At 36.7% G+C, this 21,715-nt stretch overlaps 1 protein-coding gene across 2 annotated transcripts in view; it reads left to right on the top strand.

Annotated features, from left to right (window-relative positions):
- Positions 1-20,854, top strand: part of UGGT1 (UDP-glucose glycoprotein glucosyltransferase 1) — a 53,478-nt gene extending 32,624 nt beyond the window's left edge. For both annotated transcript variants that reach the window (XM_026681096.2, XM_026681016.2), the window contains 14 exons: positions 1,926-2,005; positions 2,438-2,627; positions 4,308-4,466; positions 8,498-8,583; positions 9,491-9,575; positions 9,931-10,019; positions 10,253-10,357; positions 12,012-12,096; positions 14,078-14,260; positions 16,441-16,601; positions 16,773-16,887; positions 18,054-18,170; positions 18,744-18,912; positions 19,941-20,854. In XM_026681096.2, the coding sequence (XP_026536881.2) occupies positions 1,926-2,005; positions 2,438-2,627; positions 4,308-4,466; positions 8,498-8,583; positions 9,491-9,575; positions 9,931-10,019; positions 10,253-10,357; positions 12,012-12,096; positions 14,078-14,260; positions 16,441-16,601; positions 16,773-16,887; positions 18,054-18,170; positions 18,744-18,912; positions 19,941-19,966 (1,650 nt within the window). In that variant the 3' untranslated portion in view covers positions 19,967-20,854. The remainder of the gene's footprint in view (positions 1-1,925; positions 2,006-2,437; positions 2,628-4,307; positions 4,467-8,497; positions 8,584-9,490; positions 9,576-9,930; positions 10,020-10,252; positions 10,358-12,011; positions 12,097-14,077; positions 14,261-16,440; positions 16,602-16,772; positions 16,888-18,053; positions 18,171-18,743; positions 18,913-19,940) is intronic.
- The last annotated feature ends 861 nt before the right edge of the window (positions 20,855-21,715 follow it).

Here is a 21,715-nt window from a genome sequence, read left to right as displayed (position 1 = left end):
TATTATTATTATTATTATTATTATTATTATTATTATTATTATTATTATTATTATTATTATTGCTGCTGCTGCTGCTGCTATTGTTATTGTTATTGTTATTGTTATTATTTTGGTAACTGCAAAATGTTTGGAATATTTTGGGTAGTTATGGATATTCCTTCTTTGATCAGTAGAGGAAATAAGCTTCTCATTTTACAAGCAATGTGTGAAACCTATTGTAAAAGAATTCACCCTTAACATACAAAATACAGGTATTCCTCTACTTACAACAGTTTGCTTAGTGACCATTCAAAGTTACAACAGCACTGAAAAAAGTGACTTTTGACCAGGGGTAGGATTCAAATTTTTAACAACCGGTTCTGTGGGCGTGGCTTAGGTGGTGGGCATGGCTTGGTGGTCATGTGACTGTGTGGACATGGCTTGGTGGTCATGTTATTGGCTGGGTGTGGCCAACTCAATATCACTCACAGTGAGGCACGCATCTCCTCGCCTGTCCTCTCATGATTGTGGGGATGCTGCAACAATCGTAAGTGTGAAAAATGATCATAAGTCACTCTGTTCAGTGCCATTGTAACTTTGAACGGTCACTCCACACAAGCAAAGTACAAGCAAAGGAGAGGAAAAAAACTCCAGAGAAGTTCCTGAGACAGGAAGTCTAGTCCTGTCAAGAATGTAATAAGGGTTAACGGAGAGGCAGTTTCTGTAAGCAACACCAGAATGTTTCCTTCCTGCCTTCCTTACAGGATTAGGCCAGTAATTTCTTCTAACAACCTGTTGTCCGAACTGCTTAGAATGTTAACAACCGGTTCTAGCGAATAGATGCGAACTGGTAGAATCCCACCCCTGCTTTTGACCATTTCTCACACTTATGACCATTGCTGCATTCCCCTATCGCATGATTTACATTCAGATGCTTGACAACTGACTCACATTTATGATGGTTGCAGTGTCCTGGGGTCATGTGATCACCTTTCCCAACCTTCTGACAAGCAAAGTCAACGGGAAAACCAGATTCACTGAACAACCGGGTTACTAACTTATCAACTGCAATTATTCACTTCACAATTGTGGCAAGAAAAATCATAAACAGGGCAAAACTCATTTAACAGATTTCTCACTTAGCAACATGAATTTTGGGTTCAAATGTGGTCATAAGTACCTGTATGCTGGCACTTGTTGAAACATTTCCAAAATATACTGTTATCTTTCCTTACCTTAGTTTTTTGTGAGTAATAATAACTCTTAAGAACACACTTGTAAATCTTTAAACAAAAAAAAAGAACTTAAGATGTTAGATTTTAAATGCATTTTGTATTAATATGGAAAATGCTGAAATACATAATTCATTGCCTGTGCCAATCCGTTGGAAGAAGAGTTTTATTAAGTGCAAGGTTACACAGAACACACGTCAAATAAAAACAACAACAGATGTACCTTTCTCCAGATTTGACTCTCTGTGTTTTACGCCAGAGTCTATTCTCCCCTGCACATCTGCTTCACTTAACTGAGGGGAGGGGGAAGAATGGAAGAGAGCGTGAGCATACACACACATATGGAATCAGGAGTTAGTTTATGAAGCAGCTGTATGAACTTTAAAAAATGTGCAGCTGTTTTAGTGATTCAGTTGTGCTCCTTTATATTGCACAGCCCAAGAAGATAAGAGATTTGAATTAAATTGAACACATTTAGACAGGACTTTGATTAATCAAGTAACTAGCTTTTAAGTTTTCTTATGTTAGCTATATGTGTAATATCAATTAACAGTCTAATAAGTTTACAGTGATTCCCCTATAGCAAATGATGAGTGCATTTCAATGTTAATGAGCTAGTAGACAGAACATTAGGGATATGAGAAGAAGAAGAAATTGCAAGAAATTTGTAGTTCAATTGCATTTAGATTTATATGTCCTTTTCCCTCGATTTAGGTATTGAACAAACTCATAAATATGAACCTCAGAGTTTTTATGAACTGTCAATCCAAACTCTCCGACATGCCTTTGAAAAGGTGAGGAATAATAAGCTCAGTCAAATGTAACAGTATATAGCAATACTGATAAAATGTTATGATTACTTTGCTTTTAATGCTAGTGTTGGAAAACTATAGGCTGCAGCTAGTTATTAATTTTATTTTTATTGTTTATTAATTTTATTTTTGTTTTCACTCTTTCACTGCTGAATTGTTTGTCTGATGTGAATCCTAACACCAGAATTAACATCAGAGAATAAACAACAGTCCAAAGAAAGAACTACCAAGGAGTACACAATTCCTTACACTCACCAATACTAACAGCTACTGTATATAAACAGAGAGCAAATCCCACTCCCTTCTAGGATGAAGAGGTTATCTAGTCTGGTAATGAAATGACTGCAAGCCACCAGCAAGAGAGCAAATTTTTAATACTACAACATTTAAATATTTGTCATCTTTACCTCTTAGTTTTTATCGCTACGTTCTGGAGCCAGAAATTACTTTTACAGCAGAAAAACACCTTATTCCTGGACCAGTTGCCAAATTCCTGGATATGCCTCAATCACCGTTATTTACTCTGAATCTAAATACTCCAGAGAGCTGGATGGTGGAGTCAGTAAGAACATCATATGATCTTGACAACATTTATTTGGAGGAGGTAAATTTATTAACATGCATTCAAGTTTTAGAGAAACATAGAATTGGATTGAATTGAATTGAATACCTTATTGGCCAAGTGTGATTGGACACACAAGGAATTTGTCTTGGTGTAAATACTCTCAGTATACATAAAAGAAAAGATACATTCGTTAAGAATCAAGAATCATAAGGTACAACACTTAATGACAGTCATAGGGTACAATCAGCAATCAAATCATACTAGGAAACAGTCAGTATAAATCATAAGGATACAAGCGACAAAGTTACAATCCTACAATCACAAGTGGGAGGGGATGGGTGATAAGGAGTGATGAGAAGATTAACAGTAATTGTAGTGCAGACTGTAATAATTGAACAGTGTTGAGGGAATTATTTGTTTAGCAGAGTGATGGCTTTCGGGATAAAACTGTTCTTGTGTCTAGTTGTTCTGGTGTGCAGTACTCTATAGCGTCGTTTTGAGGGAAGGAGTTGAAACAGTTTATGTCCAGGGGTCTGTAAATATTTTCACAGCCCAGTATTTCACAGTATTCCATTTGGAAAATAAAGCTTTCAGCTAAAACTTTTTAGTCAACTAATTGAAAATTAAAATCTGCACTGCATTAACCAGTATGATGATTTGGAGGATAAGATGCATATAATTTATTTGCTTTTATCTTCTAATAATATATGCTGATTTTTGTTTCAAGGAGTTGGATTTCTCCATTATAGAATAGGCTTTTCAATAAAGTTGTTTTTTTAAAATGCTGTGATGTTAAATAGCAAGAAGAAAAGTGAAGCTGGCAAACTACGAATACTAATTGTTAAACTTAACAATGGTAATTGGGACCAGCAACTCAATTGTTAAGCAAGTCAAGTGTAAAATTGATATTGTGAGTGTGCCAATTTATGACAGCAGTTGTAGCTGGCATAACTGTTAGACAAATCCTGACTGATTGCAGTATCTCGCTGTCACATGGTCTCCATTTATGACCTCCTGCCAGTTCCCAATTGACTTTTCTTGTTGGAAGCCTACAATGAAGGCAGTAAATGGAGATCACATGATTGTGGAGTGTTGCGACCATCATAATTGTGAGCCAGTTTTCAAGCACCTGGTCATTCAGCGAAGACTACCTGTGTACGTAGGATCTATTGAAGCATTTTCCAGAACAATTATTCCAACTTTGTACTCCCCAAATGAGCTGGCATTGCAAGTTCCAAAATTATTTACCTGGCATAATTATTAATCCCATTTGCTAGGAATTTGGGGTATTGTAAACTCCAGTATCTCTGAAGAATATATAGTTGTGTAAGGCTGTCTTAGTAAGATGGTTGCAGAATCTAGAATTGAAAAAAACTGTATTAATATAACAACAGAACATAGCATATGTTACTTCAAAGTTGCCTCCAGGTGAGCTTAATGTCATATAAAATAAATAAAAATATCTGTATCTCTTTTAGTGGTAGACATTTTCTCGCAATGCTAAGTTGTGAATATTTGGGATACATATTTCTGGGTACAAATCTAACAGAAGAATGGTCTTCTTAGCTGGAGATATCAAGCTTGGAACACCACTTTATCTAAAATTGTAAGATAGACTTATTTATCTTACTTTTCCTATTTCAACTGTTGATGCTGATCATTGCTTTTAATTATTTAAGCTTTTGAATGCTAAACTAGTGGTTATTTCTTTCTACATAGGTGGAGAGTGTGGTGGCAGCCGAGTACGAATTAGAACACCTCCTTTTGGAAGGGCATTGCTATGATATCACTACAGGGCAGCCTCCCAGAGGCCTTCAGTTCACTCTTGGAACATCAACAAACCCCGTTGTAGTTGACACCATTGTCATGGCCAATTTAGTAAGTCACTGGTCATCTTACTGAAGTTTAATAGAATGTGATATGAAATAGATTTGTAAATGTTTAATTGGCCACGTATATGTCAGACAGTTTTATAATAGCAAGCAAGGCATTTTCTGGAATCCAATATTCAGAATATCCAGTATTCTTATATCTTGTATGTAAACAGATATGCCATTCCTTTTTTTTAAATTCCTAGGTGAGTAATCACGTAAAGAGGAAAAAAATCGCATGCCTCTTGACTTTCACAAAAGTTCTTATTGTGGCTTTTGCTCAGCCAGAAACATAAACTAGAGTCTAGGTTGAGTTAAACATTAAGCATTATAAATAATTTTAAGGTTTTTTTAAATCATTTTTTTTAAAAAGCAGCTTGCAGTCATACCATAGAGAAAAATAATCTAAAAAAAATCAATTCAAAATAGTAAATTACACAGCTATAATCTCTCAGAGCGTTTTACATCCTTTTTTAAAAAAAGGTCTGGGTGAGAATAACTGATACTTTCTTGAGATCTTGGGAATGACAGAATTCATATTTGAATAAGTATCTGTAAATTCACTGGAGAAAGCAATTGTGTTTTGAAGAATTGGAAGGAAACCAAACTGCCAAAGAACATGGGGGCTGGACACCATCAAAGCTGGCACCAGCCAGAGTATAGAATAACTCAAAGAAGTAGTGCAAGAGTGGAAGATTTGAATAGCCCTGGCCTATAGAATGCCAAGAGTCAGATACAATTGAATGGATAACATCATAATCTATCTATAAAATAAGTACCGTATATACTCGGTATAAGTCGACCGAATATAAGCCGAGGCACCTAATTTTACCACAAAAAACTGGGAAAACTTATTGACTCGAGTATAAGCCGAGGGTGGGAAATGCAGCAGCTACTGGTAAATTTCAAAAATAAAAATAATTAATTTGGGAAACGATCTCACTATCATGAAAGGTTTAATTGATTCACTAACCCAAAAGAAGATGATGATAACAGTGGGAGGCAGGAGTCACTCTCTTCCCCTCCCCTCAAAGGCCCCCTGAGTCAGGAATCGCTACTACTTCGCCGCGCCCCAGTCCCGCGTCGCCTCGGGAAGGAAAGGCAAAAGGAAGAGCCGCGGCAGCCTTTTGCAACGCAGCAGCGGCACCGGAGGCTCAGGCTCAGCGGCTCCTGGTTTGCCCCACCCTTCCCAAGACAACGCGGGACCGGAGCCGCACTGGTGGCAGCAACTCCCGACAGCCCCAGCCGGACACCTGAGCGGAGCCCGGGCGGAACTGCCTGTTGCCGCCCGTGGCGCCGCTGTGGGCGCCCGGCTGCCCAAGTAAGAACAGGCGGCGCCGGACCATCGGAGAAGCAGAGCAAAGCTGGAGACCAGCAGCCGCCTCTCTCGGCGAAGAAAGCCTCCCCAACCAGCCAGCCGGTCTCCTCCTCCTCGGCCACACAGAACAAACAGGCAGAGAAGGAGGAGAGCAGCTGGCCAGCCGAGGGGCCTCCGTGCTGCGAAAGAGGCAGCCAACGATCTCCGGCGCCGCCCTGCTCCACGCGCTGGCTGCTCGGACTTGCCGGGCCCGGCACATAGAACAGGCGGCGCCGGATGTTGGAGAAGACGGCGGGCCGGGGATCATTAACGCCTCTTTCGCAGCACAAAAGCCTCCCCAACTGGCCAGCTGCTCTCCTCCTCTGCCTGCTTGTTCTGTATGGCCGAGGGGAGGCGACCAGCCAGCTGGTTGGGGAAGCTTTCTTTGCCGAAAGGCAGCTACTAATCTCCGGCTTTGCTCCGCTTCTCCAATGGTCCGGCACCACCCTGTTCTTCTTGTGCTGCGAAAGAGGCGGCTAATGATCTCCGGCGCCGCCCTGTTCTATGTGCTGGCTGCTCGGACTTGCCGGGCCCGGCACATAGAACAGGCGGCGCCAGATGTTGGAGAAGCCGAGCGGGCCGAAGCCACCTCGGCTCGCGTTGTTTTCTGAGCCCGCGAGCCTAGAGCCAGGGCGCTTTCATTGCACGGCGGAGCTTCTTGTCTCGGGAAAAACCGGGCATCGTTGCTGCCCCTGAGGAGAGGCGATTCTGGGCTGCGCGATTGGGGGACTTCGTGGCTTTGGGTGGGAGCGAGGACGGACGGAGTCCGTGAAGTGGGCTTGCCTGCCCTTGCTGGCTGCCTCTGCTTCCTTAGGAGCGGGGAAGGGGGCTCATCTGGACCAAGGGTGAGTCTCCCCCTCAGTTTCCCCTGAAGGATCTTCCGTCGCTTTTGCCTTCTCCCTACATCTTCCCTCTGTTAAAATCCCCCCACTTATTTTCGGGCGGATAGATTTCGTGTCTGAGCATTCTCACATGACGGTGGGTCTTTCCCCCTAAAAACAGTTAAAAAAGAAAACATATATCCTCATGCAAGAACTTTTCTGCTTCCGATTACCCCCATGCTTAAAAGTTGCAAAGGAAACACGGAAGCAGGGAAGCGCCTGCCCAGCTCCGGAGCTCCACACCATTTTTTTTCAGAGGGAATCTGACTCGAGTATAAGCCGAGGGGGGTTTTTTCAGCACAAAAAATGGGCTGAAAAACTCGGCTTATACTCGAGTATATACGGTATGTTAGGATTCATGATTGAGTCTGACAGCTGATAGGTATCTAGTTGGTATATGCATTTGGTATTAATTCTTAAAAGTATTTACTGTCTTCCTTTATTATTGAAATGACTGGAATATCAAAATATAAATAATACCAGTAATCTAAATAATGAAAAATACAACCATTTTGTTTGCTTGGTTGTATTGCATCTTATCAAACACGAATACGAACTTGTATTACAAATTATAATTTTAATGTTAATGTAGTAGGAATGATCCAGCATAAAGAGATTTCATTCTAGTAGATTTACTAGGGTAAGAAAAAAAAGTGAGCTATGTATATGTTCTCAATCCTGATCAAGATATGCTTTGTAATTATATTTTTTAAAATTTCAAAAAAATTTAGAGAAAAAAAATGCAAAGCTGGTGGAATTCTAGGGTCTTAAGCTTCAACTTTTAGGGATGTAAGAATGTTTTTCAAATACAATTTTCACATGTATACTGTAATTCTAAGCATCTAGACAACTCCATTCCCAATAGGTCACCTTAATAAGGTAATATTTGTAAATAATATAATTCTTTGTACGATCCTTGAGATTTTATGAAAATCCTGTACTTCTTTTCTAATATTTTTTCTTGTCTCCATTTCAGATTATATTTTATTATCGGTTATCAAACAATATGTTATTTACATTACATACATACTAGTCAATATGTATGTCTAAGATCTAATTAAAGCTTATCGATAGGATAGGAGTCTTTACTCTTCCTTCATTTTGATTAAGCCAAATAAATGATTTATTTATAAAATTATATAGTTTTAATCTAGGAGTAAGAAATGATTAATAGGTAATATATATTATTAATATAGGTTTTTTTTTTACAATAGATAGAAAGTAACTGCCACTTAAAAATCTAGATGGAATATTTAAATCACTGTACTAGAGGAAAATAAGAATGGTTGCACTACAGAATCTGTTATGATGCTTATTCGTGCAATTTTGTATTTTTGCTTTTGTACTTGTGTATTTTAACTTTTTGTATTTAATAAAGTTTTTTAAAATAAAAAAAAAAAACAAAGTAAAAATAAAGCTTATTGATAGGATATTTTAGACATTGGAGGCTGGTATCCATTTGTATTAAGGACATAATATTTTCTGTGTAATGAATAATTAAAGATATGTAACATGCCAACTTTAGTGTAGTGGTTAAGGTACCAAGCTAGAAACTGGGAGACGTTAGGCACAAAGCCAGCCAGGTGACCTTGAGCCAGTCATTTCAGCCCTAAGAAGAAGGCAATAGCAAACCACTTTAGAAACTGCAAGAACTAATATTCAGGAGCCAAAAACACACATGCACACACAACTTGCCAAGTGAAATCCAGCTGAATTAGGCATCATAATGGGAAGTTTAGTACTTAGTAAATTACCTGAGATCAACTAGAGTGTTTCTTTCTTTCTCTTTCTCCTTTTTAGGGATATTTTCAGTTAAAAGCCAACCCTGGTGCCTGGTTTCTGAGGCTTAGAAAGGGAAGGTCTGATGATATTTACAAAATTTACAGGTAGGTTGATAAAAACCATGATTCTACTTGTTTGTTTCTAAACTCTGTAGGATATAGCCATTCCATCAAGATGGCATTGGGTTATTTATTTAATATACAGTATTTCTATGCTACCATAATAAAAATAAGTCTTGTTAGAAAGAGTTAACAAAAATTTTATATGGAGTTTTTCTAGATAGAAAAAAAAACCTGCTGTAAAACATCCACTCAAAAAAACCCACCACCATGGCACTATAACAGATCAGGGACAGGATCTTGGAAACAGCTGAGTCTTCAAGAATTTTTTGAAAGTTCAGCAAAGAGAGAGCTAACCTGATTTCCATAGAGGCAGTTTCAAAGAATTGGCACTGCATTAGAAGAACCTGGGTGGTCTTATGAATTGGCACTTCAAACAATTCAAGAGTCAGGTTGGCTTCATTTCACTTCCCTAATTAAATCATTGGACAGTTCTGAATTTGAAAACTTCTGAACTTAAAATGCCTCCCTCCTTTCAGTTTAGAACAGCTGTTCCACACTTACTAGAAGTGTTGCAATGTCCCAACTATTCCAGAAATGCCCTGAGGTTAAAAGAGCCCTGAGCCTTAAAGCTTAATTTCAAGCTTTAAACAACTATTCTGAGTTCAAAATAAGAATATTTCTTGCTCAGGATTTTGAAACATTTTGAGCAAGTTCATTTAAACTTTAAAACTTTTACATTCATCAATAGTCAGGGTTCATACATAAAATTCATACATAAAATGAAGGTTGGATCCATAGTTGGATTAATATGATTCTAAAATAGAACTTTATTTGAAGTAAAATAGAATTGTATTTGAAGTAAAACCAGTTTTGAGACAGATTTTGACAAAGCAAAGTGGCACCAAATAGTGATTACAAAGCTAATATTTTAAATGTAATTAATTTTTAGTCATGATGAGACAGATTCTCCTCCAGATGCCAGTGATGTTGTCGTTGTTATCAACAATTTTAAAAGCAAAATTATTAAAGTGAAGGTGAGTTTGAAAAGGATGGTAAAGTACTATTTTCAACAAGATTTTCCTTACATATTTCAAACAAATATTTTTATATACTGGTATAATTTGTAATTTAGTTGAAAACCACCACCCCTGAATATTAACTAAAGTTAAAAGAACTCTTTGCAGTTTTATATAAATATACTTAAGCTAATTTACTATTTTCTCTTTGTCAGGTTCTTTGTGTTCTCTGAGTTTAATTTTCTTTTAGTGTTTTAATGACATTTCACTAACAGGTGTTTCTGCAAGAAGAAAAAGAAGCTCATAGATCACTAAGAACCCAACAGTTCAATCCTCATCACGTTATATTCTCCTTTGTATTCTGTCTTTGTAGGTTCAAAAGAAGCCAGATATGCTAAATGAAGATTTGCTTAGTGATGGTACTAATGAAAATGAGTCTGGATTTTGGGAATCTCTGAAATGGTAAAAATACTTGCAAGCCCTTCAATGTCTCTTGAATTTCCTGAACCTAATTCCTTACAACATAATTTTAGGAATATTTGGAATCAGTTTATATTATTTATCAATGTTTCTATTAAAGCCATAATACCACTGTTTGCAATAAGGACTAGTAGTTAACAGAAAGACATAACATGAAAGAAACCTTTTTTAAAAAAAATTGAGCATTGCAAAAGGTTTTTTTGCCCTTGTTTTAGGGGGTTTACAGGAGGCCAGAAGAAAGAAGAAGTGAAACAGGATAAGGAAGATGTAATCAACATCTTTTCAGTGGCATCAGGGCATCTATATGAGAGATTTCTTCGGTAGGTCTAGAATTAATTTTACTCAAATTGTAAAATGCTGCTTATACATGGACATTTGCAGGATTGTTTTGTTTTCTTCATTTATTAGGTTTTGGAGTTTATTTTACACAATTCATTCCGTAGTGTTGGGATTCAAAATTTTTTAACTACCGGTTCTGTGGGCGTGGCTTGGTGGGCATGGCAGGGGAAGGATACTGTAAAATCTCCAGTCAGAGGTGATATTTGCCGGGTCCCCTGTCTACTCAAAATTTCCGCTACCGGTTCTCCAGAATTGGTCAGAACCTGCTGAATACCACCTCTGTCATTCCGATAAATAAGAATAATTTATGGATGAATACCACTGTAGAATTGGAAGGGACAGCCTGTTTCAAAAAAGATCCAGAGAAAAAAATCCACAGCATCCATAGAAAGATTGTTGTACAGATCTTCCCATCAAAAAGTTTTTCCTTATATTTAAATGAACCCTATATATCTGCAATGTATACCTCTTATTTTGACTCCTAATTTCTAGTTTCGGTGGCAGTGGAAAATTGCTTTTCACCATTTTCCCTGTGGCACCCTTTTAAGAACTGAAACAACAATATTGTATAGGTTTTATTTTAGTATGATCCATATCTACCTTGGCTTTTCTTGTTTCTTAGTACTAAGGCAATGCTCTTTACTGGTTTAACTATTTTGTGCTTATACTTGAATTAGTATTTGTTTTAGAGTATTAAGACATTAATTCTGCACTCACTCATGAGCTCTTGTTAGGTGGTGTTGAGAAGCTTCAAGACGCCCACCGTTCATTTTTAACATACATAAGTACTGATGTTCGTCTCTAATGGGCCCTCAGTGGAATTTCATAAAGCTTTATAACAATTGATATTTGACTCAAAGAATAAAAATCTTTTTGAATTTTTCAAATAAAGCAAGTGCTAGACTAGATTTAAAAAAAACAGCTTATCACAATCTTTTAATGATGTGTTTTAAATTAGCAACTACTCTTTTTAAAAACAATTCCTCCCCGCATCTGTCAACTGTGCATTTGCAGAAATCCAAAATACCTAGCCGTAGAAACCAAGAGGTGTCAGTAAAGACTCAACATTCTAGGTATGGCACTGACTATATGCTCACAAAGCCAGAAAAAAGTTTTCCTGCCTTCATATTTGCACCAAGTCTTTTTCAGCAATCTTAATTAAATTCTTACTAATCTGTTAGAGAGTACCCAGAAAGTTGTCAGAGATCCCTATCTATTTTCAGCTTATACCTATTCTTAAATTATCCAGAATCATTCCAGCCAATCAGAAAAATGATAATTTTAAAATAATGTGGAGTGCTTCATTTGGATAGACTAATTTATATGGTCTTATTCAGCTTCTGATACAGCAGTGCTAATGGGAAATCCTGCAATCTGGTCTGTTTTCATTCTTTACAGCCCTTTGTTCAAGAACAGTTTAAAGCAATTAACTATATACCTTTTAAAGTACAAGTTTTATCTCCTTCCGGTGCTCTCTTAAGATAGTTTGTTAAACAGATTTTTCATAAATTTGCAATTACAGTTACAAAATGGGTGAAAAATAAAACATAAAGGCTTAAATTAGTTCTAGATTTTATTTGTTGTAACTTTATTTATTTATAATATTTGTTATATTTCTTTTATTTCCTTTAAAAGCATAATGATGCTATCCGTGCTGAAACACACAGAGACTCCAGTGAAATTCTGGTTTCTGAAGAATTATTTATCGCCCACAGTTAAGGTTTGTGGAAGAAAAGAAGTTTTCTATTTTATCTTTTTAAGAATGTAATATTGATTTATTTATTTAATAATAACATATGGTTGCCCATCTTCCAAATCATAACTTAGATGGCTCACAGCAATAGTAAACAAAAAACAAAAAAAAACCCAATCACACACACACAAATATCTTGGTAACCTAAACCTCAGAAGACAAAATTGGGTTCCAGCCTCACCCTGTCCCAATACTTGGGAGAAAGCCAGATTTTTAGGTCTGGTGGATCTGGGAGGGGAGAGTGTTCCGTATAGCAGGGCCACTATTGAGAAGGTGCATTTCATGGGTCCCACTTGATGAAAACATTTGAGAGAAGGAACCTGGAGTGTGCCCATCCTATCCAGCCTGGTGGAATAGGCAAATATACCTAGGCAGAAGCAGTTCCTCAGATAACTTGGCCCCATCACAGAGAGGGCTTTAAGGCTAATAACCAGCATCTTGAATTGCACTGGAAAGAAACTGTAGGTCAACTCAAGTCAACAACAGGCTTGTAATATGGACAAACAAAACTGCCCAAAACAATCACAGGCAAAGTAGTGAGCTCAACCATAAGCAACTTGCTTAAAAAGCAGAAATGCTTCTGCTTTTGCTTCAACAGAACATTCAATCCATAAAAAACAAATTCTCTGCATTTCAAGCAACTCATCTGCTAGATCTCTTTTCTAAACTCCTAATGTCCCTGACGTCTTTTTCCTTTTCATATTCTTGTCTGAATCCTAAGATCTTTAACTATTCCATGTTCTGTATTTTCTTTCCGTGGCCATTTCTCATTTTTTTCTAAACAGCCAGGTCCCCATCCATTCATTTTTCCCACACTTTCCCACCTGTTTTTATTTGATTATTTCAGTTTGATAACAGGAAGTTAGAATGGTTAGGAGGAGAAAGTAAGATTTTGGGCCCAGGTTATAGGGAATCTCAGCTAAAAAATATAGCTAGCTAGAATGCAATTAGTCTGGAGATATATGTTTAATTTAGGATGTGGCTCATTTATTGCTAGAACTAAAAGCATATTCCTAGCTATTTTTTTCCACAGAGAATATCAAATAATGTAAGAAAATGTAGTCCATTCACTTTCCTCAAACTGGAAAATAAATTACATTTTAGAACCATTACACACTCTTGTGGGAGGAGTACATTGACAAAGATTAAAAATGTGTCATATTTCATACACATATTAACATGCATATACATGTACACACACATGTGTGTGCGCGCGCACACACACACACACACCTTGTAAGCAGGCTCTCAGATCTATCCCTATATATACGTGAATAGCTTCCCTACAAGCCAAAAGTGGTTTCTCTACCGTATTTCAAAGCAATAATAAATAGTGATGGGAAATGAAATTGCTACAGTCATTAGAAGTGTAGATCAAATACTACTGTGGGAATGAGCTTAATTCTAGTGAGTTGGAAGAAAAGCTTCTATTATATTTAATTGCAGTAATTTTCCCACTTTCTCTCTCTCTCTCTCTCTCTCTCACACACACACACACACACACGCACGCACGCACGCACACCTTGCCAGCATAGATAACTAAGAATAATTTCTTTGAGAATAATGCTCCGCAGGAAGGAAAAATATCTTGTGGATATGTTCTAGTGTACTAAAACCTCTATTCCTTGTGGTGGTTGTTTTGTTCCTAGTTAAAAATTCTCTTTGCTAGGTAGTAGAAAGGACAATACACCAATATCTCTTAATTTCATCTACTTATAATCATTTTTCCACACAAAAGTCTTTACTTATAAGAAATGTAGGGATGCAAGAAAATTAACCTTGGTTGGTAATGAGACTTAGGCAAAATGTGAAGATTCCTGCTTGCATATTTGCCATTTTTCATAGCCAAATATCTGGCTTTGTTAAGAATAATGTAACATGTCCTTTATGGGTTCTTTGGTAATTTGTATTAGAAGTTCTTAGGACAATAACTAATATTTTCTTCCAGGAATTCATCCCATATATGGCTAAAAAGTACAATTTCCAGTATGAGTTTGTCCAGTACAAGTGGCCACGCTGGCTTCACCAACAAACAGAGAAGCAACGTATTATCTGGGGTTACAAAATTCTTTTTCTGGATGTGCTTTTCCCCCTCGCTGTTGATAAATTCCTTTTTGTAGATGCTGACCAAGTAAGTGGTTTTGAAGACTCAAATGTTATTTATTTTAAAAAGAATGTCTGAGGTGTCTTTTTTTAGCTAGGGCACCCTACAACTTATATTTTAAAATTTAAAAATAATTTACAAACTTTGTAAGTATTCATAAGTCAAAAAAAATAGCTGATAAATGTAAAATCCCTTGAAAATTAAATGGGATAAAATGATCTAATTGCACAGTTAAATCTAAAGAAAGAAACTACATCTCTAATTTCTTTAAAAAGAGTGTTTCACAGTTTAAATGCTAGTATACAGAGAGCTTTGTTCACTGTCCTCATAAGTTATCCACTGTTGATGGTGAGACATTCACAGGTGTATCGAAACAGACTCATATAAGAATTGAGATCTAGGATCCAGAATGTTTAAGGCTTTATAAGATCAGCCTCTTGGATATATGCTTGGAAACACAATGGAATCCAGTGCAATTGGATCTAGAATAATAATTAAACAAAAGCACAAATCAGAAAACAGTCTGGTTGCCACTTTTCACAATAACTTCAGTTTCCAAAACCTCTTTAGCATAAATCTACATGTAACACAGCTTGTAATCTGAGTAGTGATTAAGGTATTGATTGCTATGGCTAGCTGCAAGATGAGCCACAAATAAAAGATGACCCACTATAGGGCCACCTGATCCTTCATAATTGGTACCAAATGACCAAAGCTGCAAAAACTCAATCCTGCATTAGATCATCTACTGACCAACAATACACTTGCCTTAAGCCATTTCTGATGGATTATTGTCGGCTTCCTACATTAATGATTTACATAGACTTCTTAATGACAAGAAAATGATGAGACCTGACCCCAGAATTCATGATGGTTTTTAAGAAGTAATAGGGAATAAGAGTATCTGTTAGGATTCTTAGGGAAATCCTAACAGATCAGTGGGATAATATTCTCTTTAGCACCATCTTTTAGGAGATAAGGGACACGATGGCTTAGTGGCTAAAATGTTGAGCTCGTCAATCAGAAGGTAGACAGTTCAACAGTTCAAATCCCTAGCACCACGTAATGGAGTGAGCTCCTGTTACTTGTCCCAGTTTTTGCCAACCTAACACTTCGAAAGCATGTAAAAAATGCAAGTAGAAAAATAGGGACCACTTTGATGGGAAGGTAACATCGGAGTCATGCATCGGAGTCATGCTGGCCACATGACCACAGAAACGTCTTCGGACAGCGCTGGCTCTTTGGCTTAGAAATGGAGATGAGCATTGCCCCTAGAGCCGAAAACAATTAGCACACATGTGCGGGGGAACCTTTATCTTTAGGAGATAGTGCTGAGGTAAGATCAGAATTAATGCACCAAATTTTCATATTTGGTACATGCCAAAGAATGGCACCATATTTGACACATCTAGCAAATGAATATACAGTAATCTCCCGCCTATTTCCATGAAGGTTGCATGTCATATCCTGGACTTCTGACATTTATTATTTTCCCCCTATAAAACTTTGAACTTGATTGCCTTCATTAATTCTAGATTCTTTCTCAGAAAAGAAATACTAAAAATCAGCATATAGTTTGCTGTGTGGTGAACAACTTTTTTCATCTGTACTGATCTAGTGCATAATAGTCACAGGAAACTGTAATGGAAAGGAGTGGTGATATGAAAGCCTCTAACTTGCAAGCAAGCTCTCAAATGATTGTAGTTAAACAACAATGGCTGTCAGACTAAACATTTTAAATGTTTGTGATCTCTAATAAGAACTGATACAAACTCATTTCTGCTGGTGTCTGTCACTTGGCTTCACCTAAATCTACAGGCCCCCTTAATATACTTAAATAATTTATTTATTTTCATATTCAAATGTATTAAATTAAATCAATTGATTAAACATATGTACCATGCTATGGTTTCAAGTTGGCTTTTGTTTTACTACTTATAGTATATAGACTACAAACGGAGATAATGGACATGGTTCCTTATTCCTCTCCTGAAGGCAGTTCCAAGGTTGGGGGCTTATAATAGTATTTTGGACATACCCTTTCCCATAAAAGTCCATATATTTGGGTTATAGGTTTTGGGAATGGATGGGAAAGCATTGTTGCCATAGATCATGTTTAATTAAGAGGAAAGTGGATAGATTGAGATCCAAATTCTACATTTCCTATGCAATAAGTAAAATTTTAAACTGAACTATTTTTTCTTTAGATTGTGCGTACAGACCTAAAGGATTTAAGAGATTTCAACTTGGATGGAGCACCTTATGGTTATACACCTTTCTGTGAAAGCCGCAGAGAGATGGATGGCTACCGATTCTGGAAGTCAGGATACTGGGCAAGCCACTTGGCTGGAAGAAAATATCATATCAGGTGATACCTTTACACCCCAAATACTTCTGAAGTATTTGGTCTGAGAGTAAATAGTAAATTTATTTTAAATATTACAAATAAATTCCAATCTGAATTTATTTTGTATTTTACTTATTTAGTGTATAATTCAGATACAAGTGAATCTAACAGCTGATTTTTCTCTATTCTTAGTGCTCTTTATGTTGTAGACCTAAAAAAGTTCAGAAAGATAGCTGCTGGAGATCGACTCAGGGGACAATATCAAGGACTTAGCCAGGATCCAAATAGCCTCTCCAACCTTGATCAAGTAATTATATCTTTTCATATATATGTGTGTGTATACTTCCATTCTTTTGTTCAAAAGAGATGCAAATCTTACAGTAATATTGCATTGTTAGAGAATTTTCCCTCATTCCCTCACAGATATCAGATTCCAAAAATTTAAGTTTTTGCAGACATATTGCTATTTTCTGCAAAATCAACCTTTAGAAACTTGTAGAATGGGCTTTCTCGGATACAAACATAAGATAGGTTAAGAATAACAAATATTGAGGAATAAAGTTAAGGAAGATAATACTTTGTGAAGAGAATCATCTATATGCATTGTGGTTACTAGTAGGTGGACAAGTAGGAATATGTATTAGTAGCATTTTCTGCAGGAAAGAAGGCCATGATAGAAAGGAGGCATTCACAAACTACTGTACCTTCCCATCTACTCTGCCTACCTGCTGAAGCATATGGATGTAGCTGAAAGCAAATGTAATGCATCTGGGTTAGTCAAGCTGGCATCCTTATTCTTGATTCAGCATCTTACTAGTTTCAGTTTTCTCAGGACTTTTGCCATAGGACTGAAATCCCAAACCCAGGTAAGAAATCGGCTCCTTCATTTCTTGATACTCTGAGGACTTGCAGCCAAGGCTACAGGAGAAAAATAAACATCCATTTGTTTCTTCTGGCTAGAATTCCACCCCCTACCTCTCACTGCAAGAAGAGAAGCGCTTTATAGCACTCTAGAATATATGACTTTCCGAAGTGTAATCCTTTAATCTGCTATAGACACGCAGATGAGCTGTAGTTGCCATCTGTTAAATGCAAGGTACAATAACTCAATATGATTTAAGAACTTATGGAACTCTTCAGTGATATGGTTGCAGATGAGGTAGGCTCAAAGGTAATTAAAGACAAATGTTTTCCATTGATGCTTGGTCATTTCTAGCATGCTCATCCTAAGGTTCTGTTGTTTTATTTTATGTATTCTGTGCTCTGAGAAATACAGTGCCAGTGTATTCCTCAATATAATTGCTTGCCCGAGGGCATGTTTTGTTGTTTTTTAAATTTGGTCAGCACACAATTTTTTAATGTTTGTAATCCATTTGTAGAGGATTAATTTTAATTTATATGCAACTGTAATGCAATTGAAAAGTTTTTTTTTAAATGTACAAAGAAAGGGAACTGTAAATTTCTGTTTTATAGGATTTGCCCAATAACATGATCCATCAGGTCCCCATTAAATCACTACCACAAGAATGGCTTTGGTGTGAAACTTGGTGTGATGATGCTTCAAAGAAGAGAGCAAAGACTATTGATCTGGTAAGTTGTGTCATTATACTGTGTGTGGAGGGGAAGGTTATCTGGTGAATAGGAGTTCACCAGGCCTGCCACGTGGCCATTTAGAAAACCTCCAGTAGGAAAGAATCCAGCATATTTTTTGGCAGACTGTTCCACTGTTTCACAGCTCTTAGTTTAATGATGTTCCTCCTTATATTCACACTGAATTGTCTTTCTTTTAATTTCAAGCCTTTTGTCCTTGTCTCAATTTCAATGGGTCCTGCCTTCTGTTGCATGCGGCAGCCTTTCGGATATTTTTATACCCTTTAGTTTTCTCTTGCAACCTAAACAACCTCTGATTTCCTTGACTATTCCTCAAGGCAGCTCTTCAGTAAACCTACACCAATATTTCCTTGTTGAAGGCCAGTGCCCAACAGTACATCAAGTATAGCCTGGCCAGCATAAAATACAATGGAATTACTATCTTCTATGAACTGGACACATTCCCTTCCAATTCTGTATGAGTCTATGCTTGAATCTTAAGTTCTCAAGTTCTCTCAGTAAATTTTTTCCTTGTGTGTCCCCATTGCCATTGATGTATGTATTATATTGCAGTGTAATAATCCAATGACAAAGGAACCCAAGCTGCAGGCAGCAATGAGGATTGTCCCTGAATGGCAGGATTACGATCAAGAAATTAAACAGTTATATAATCAATTCCATCAAGAGAAGGAGTCGGGAATACTAATTACAACAAATGAAACTGAATCCCAAAGTCAGAAAGGTAATTATTTTTAAGGCATTCATTATTTTAAGAAATATCTACAGTATTTCCCATAGAAATCAGAAGATACATGATTGTAAGAAGGTAGAAAGGAACTAAAGCCATTGTGTCCCCATTTTTAGAGGAGAACTTAAATGTAAACTACATACTTCAAGAACTGGTCATATGTAACTTTTTGAGTCATTTTTAACTGAATAGGCATTAAGCAACTACCTGTAATTTGATCTCAGTGAAAATCTAGAAATGGAACTTTTTTCTATCTTAATATTGTTTATAGGTAGTCCTTGCTTAATATCCATTCATTCAGCGACTGTTATGATGACACTGAACAAGGGATACTTATGACTGGTCCTTATAGTTGTGTCCCTACATTCACATGATCACAATTGGTGGGCTTGGCAATTAACCTGAAATTATGATGTTGTTGCATCCCACCGTGACATGATCATCCTTTGTGACCTTTATTGCTGGCTTCGGACAAGCAGAGTCAATGGTGAAGCCAGCAGGAGATTGCAAATGGTGATCAGCTGACCGCGGAAAATTGCATCAACACAGGATTTGCAACAGGGCTGCAACAATTGCCATTGTAAATTGGTGTGGTCACAGGATGATATACTTGATGTTGTGCCCTACAAACATTTCATTTAGTGACCAATTTCCAAGTCTCAATTACTATCAGTGTGAGGACTATCAGGAATATTGTTCATGAATAAATTGCATAATTGTCCATTTAGGAATTTGAAGTTTTTTTCTGAAAACCAACCATTCTGCATTTGTCTCTTTATTAGTTGTAGATAGAGCTGTTGTGTGATTTAACCGGGTTTGTTTTCCAGTTGAGACTTCTCTGTCAGAAATAGGGAAATGTAATAGAAGGAATAGTATTCCTAATTATTTTATTCTTTTGCCATAACGATACATTAATTGCCAGACCTATTAGTGGTATTTAAATGATATGCAGTTATTATATTTGTGCTCTTCATATTTACCTGCATATTTCTCTCTCTCTCTCTCGCTTGTTTTTTCTACAGACACGCTATTGCATGGAGAATTATGATCATGGTGACATACCAAGTGAGACTATTTCATAGACACTTTTTCTATCAAATACTAGTTTTTCTTAATACACTTGCAAAACTGCTGAGTAAAATGGAAGGTGTGGGTCATACATATTATTTCAATTGAGTCTGACAGATTGAATGGGAACTGGATTATTTGAATTAGCTGAATTGATTTTCTTTGCACCTGTGAGAGATTGAAGAATCTACAGAAGGATATGGAACTTGAGTAAAAAAGAAGTGTGGTAAAAAGCCTCTTTTACCAGCTTTTGGCCAAGTCTACCACGCTATGCCAATCTATGTCAATAGGACTCTACACCTTTCTCAGGAGTCCCAAGAAAGGGTAGCTACCTAGAGGATGAAATATGGAGAATACACAGGCATTTCCATCATTTCAAGATGCTGAAGTAGAGATTGCTCTTTCGGACTTGCACAGGGATTTTTATGATATTTTGGACTGATTAATGCAGTCAGAAATCAAATGGATTTTTTTTTATCATAGCCTTTGTCCTAATGGGAAAGTCACAGTTCTTTATTTAAATCTTACATTGTGAATATCACCTCAGATAACTCATAACTGAGCAAAAATGTCAAAGCAATCCACAACTTTTGAAATATATATTTGCAAATGTGTATTTTAATGCAGACTTTCTGTGGGACTTAACATCTTTTTCCACTGATAACTTAAAAGGACACTTCTCTCCAATTTATTGAAAACTGCAAAATTATTAGGGCATTAAGACTGCTGTAATTTGTCATCATTCACTGAATGTACTTTTTGTTCATGCAAATCTGTGGAAACTTTTTGATTATGTAAATTTGATAAAGTTTATTTTTTTTCCTCAAAAAAAGCAATGTCAGGTGAATAAAGCCTTCGAGTTCCTATATTTTTTCTTTAATTCTTCTCTTATGGATCCAATATTTGTAATAGTTGTCTCGTTTTTACATATAATATATGCACAACTTTCTGGTCAAATTTTCAATTGTACAAACACATTTATTTAGATGTAAAATTGTATCTAAGGAATATCCAATCTTGTAATGATCCCACCTCCCCACTTGTAATATTTTTTGTTACTGCTTTTCAGATGAAATAAGCAACTTTTGTAGAAAAACATTATATTGTGGATATATTGAATGACTGCCTGCAACTTTGAAATGGTTTCAAATACTTATAACTTGTTTTTTAATATAAAAATATCCTTTGCTAGAAGGATTAGCATCAGAAAAACCCACTACCAGATAAAATCTAAACTGTGAGAGAAAAAAGTGTAGAATTTAAAGTGCAATCTTGTAAGATCCAAACATTGTAAAACTGTATCATAATGCAAGGATACACTATGGTCCCTCATTTGAAAAGTCATGTTTTAGTTTGTGTTGAAATGTTTAATAAGCTAATACATGTAGTCCTCTCTTGCTAACCACTTAGTTAACAACCATTCAAAGTTCGGCCACAATTGAAAAAAGACTGATGACCAGTCCTGAAAGTAGTAGCGTCCCTACAATCACACAGTTGCGATTCAGATGTTCAGGAACTGGCACACTTTTATTTATTTACTTGTTCATTTTTTATTTATATCCCACCTTTATTATTCTTACAAATAAGTTACAAATAAGGCGGTGAACATATCCAGCACACCTTCCTCCTCCTATTTTCCCCCACAATAACCACCCTGTGAGGTATGTTAGGCTGAGAAAGAGTGACTGGCCCAAAGTCACCCAGCTGGCTTTCATGGCTTTCATTTATG

This window comes from Notechis scutatus, chromosome 4 (assembly GCF_049901735.1).
Source record: "Notechis scutatus isolate UNSWTSFEM ecotype Mainland chromosome 4, rNotScu1.2, whole genome shotgun sequence".
Taxonomy (NCBI): Eukaryota; Metazoa; Chordata; class Lepidosauria; order Squamata; family Elapidae; genus Notechis; species Notechis scutatus.
This window is presented reverse-complemented; position numbering and strand designations above follow the sequence as displayed.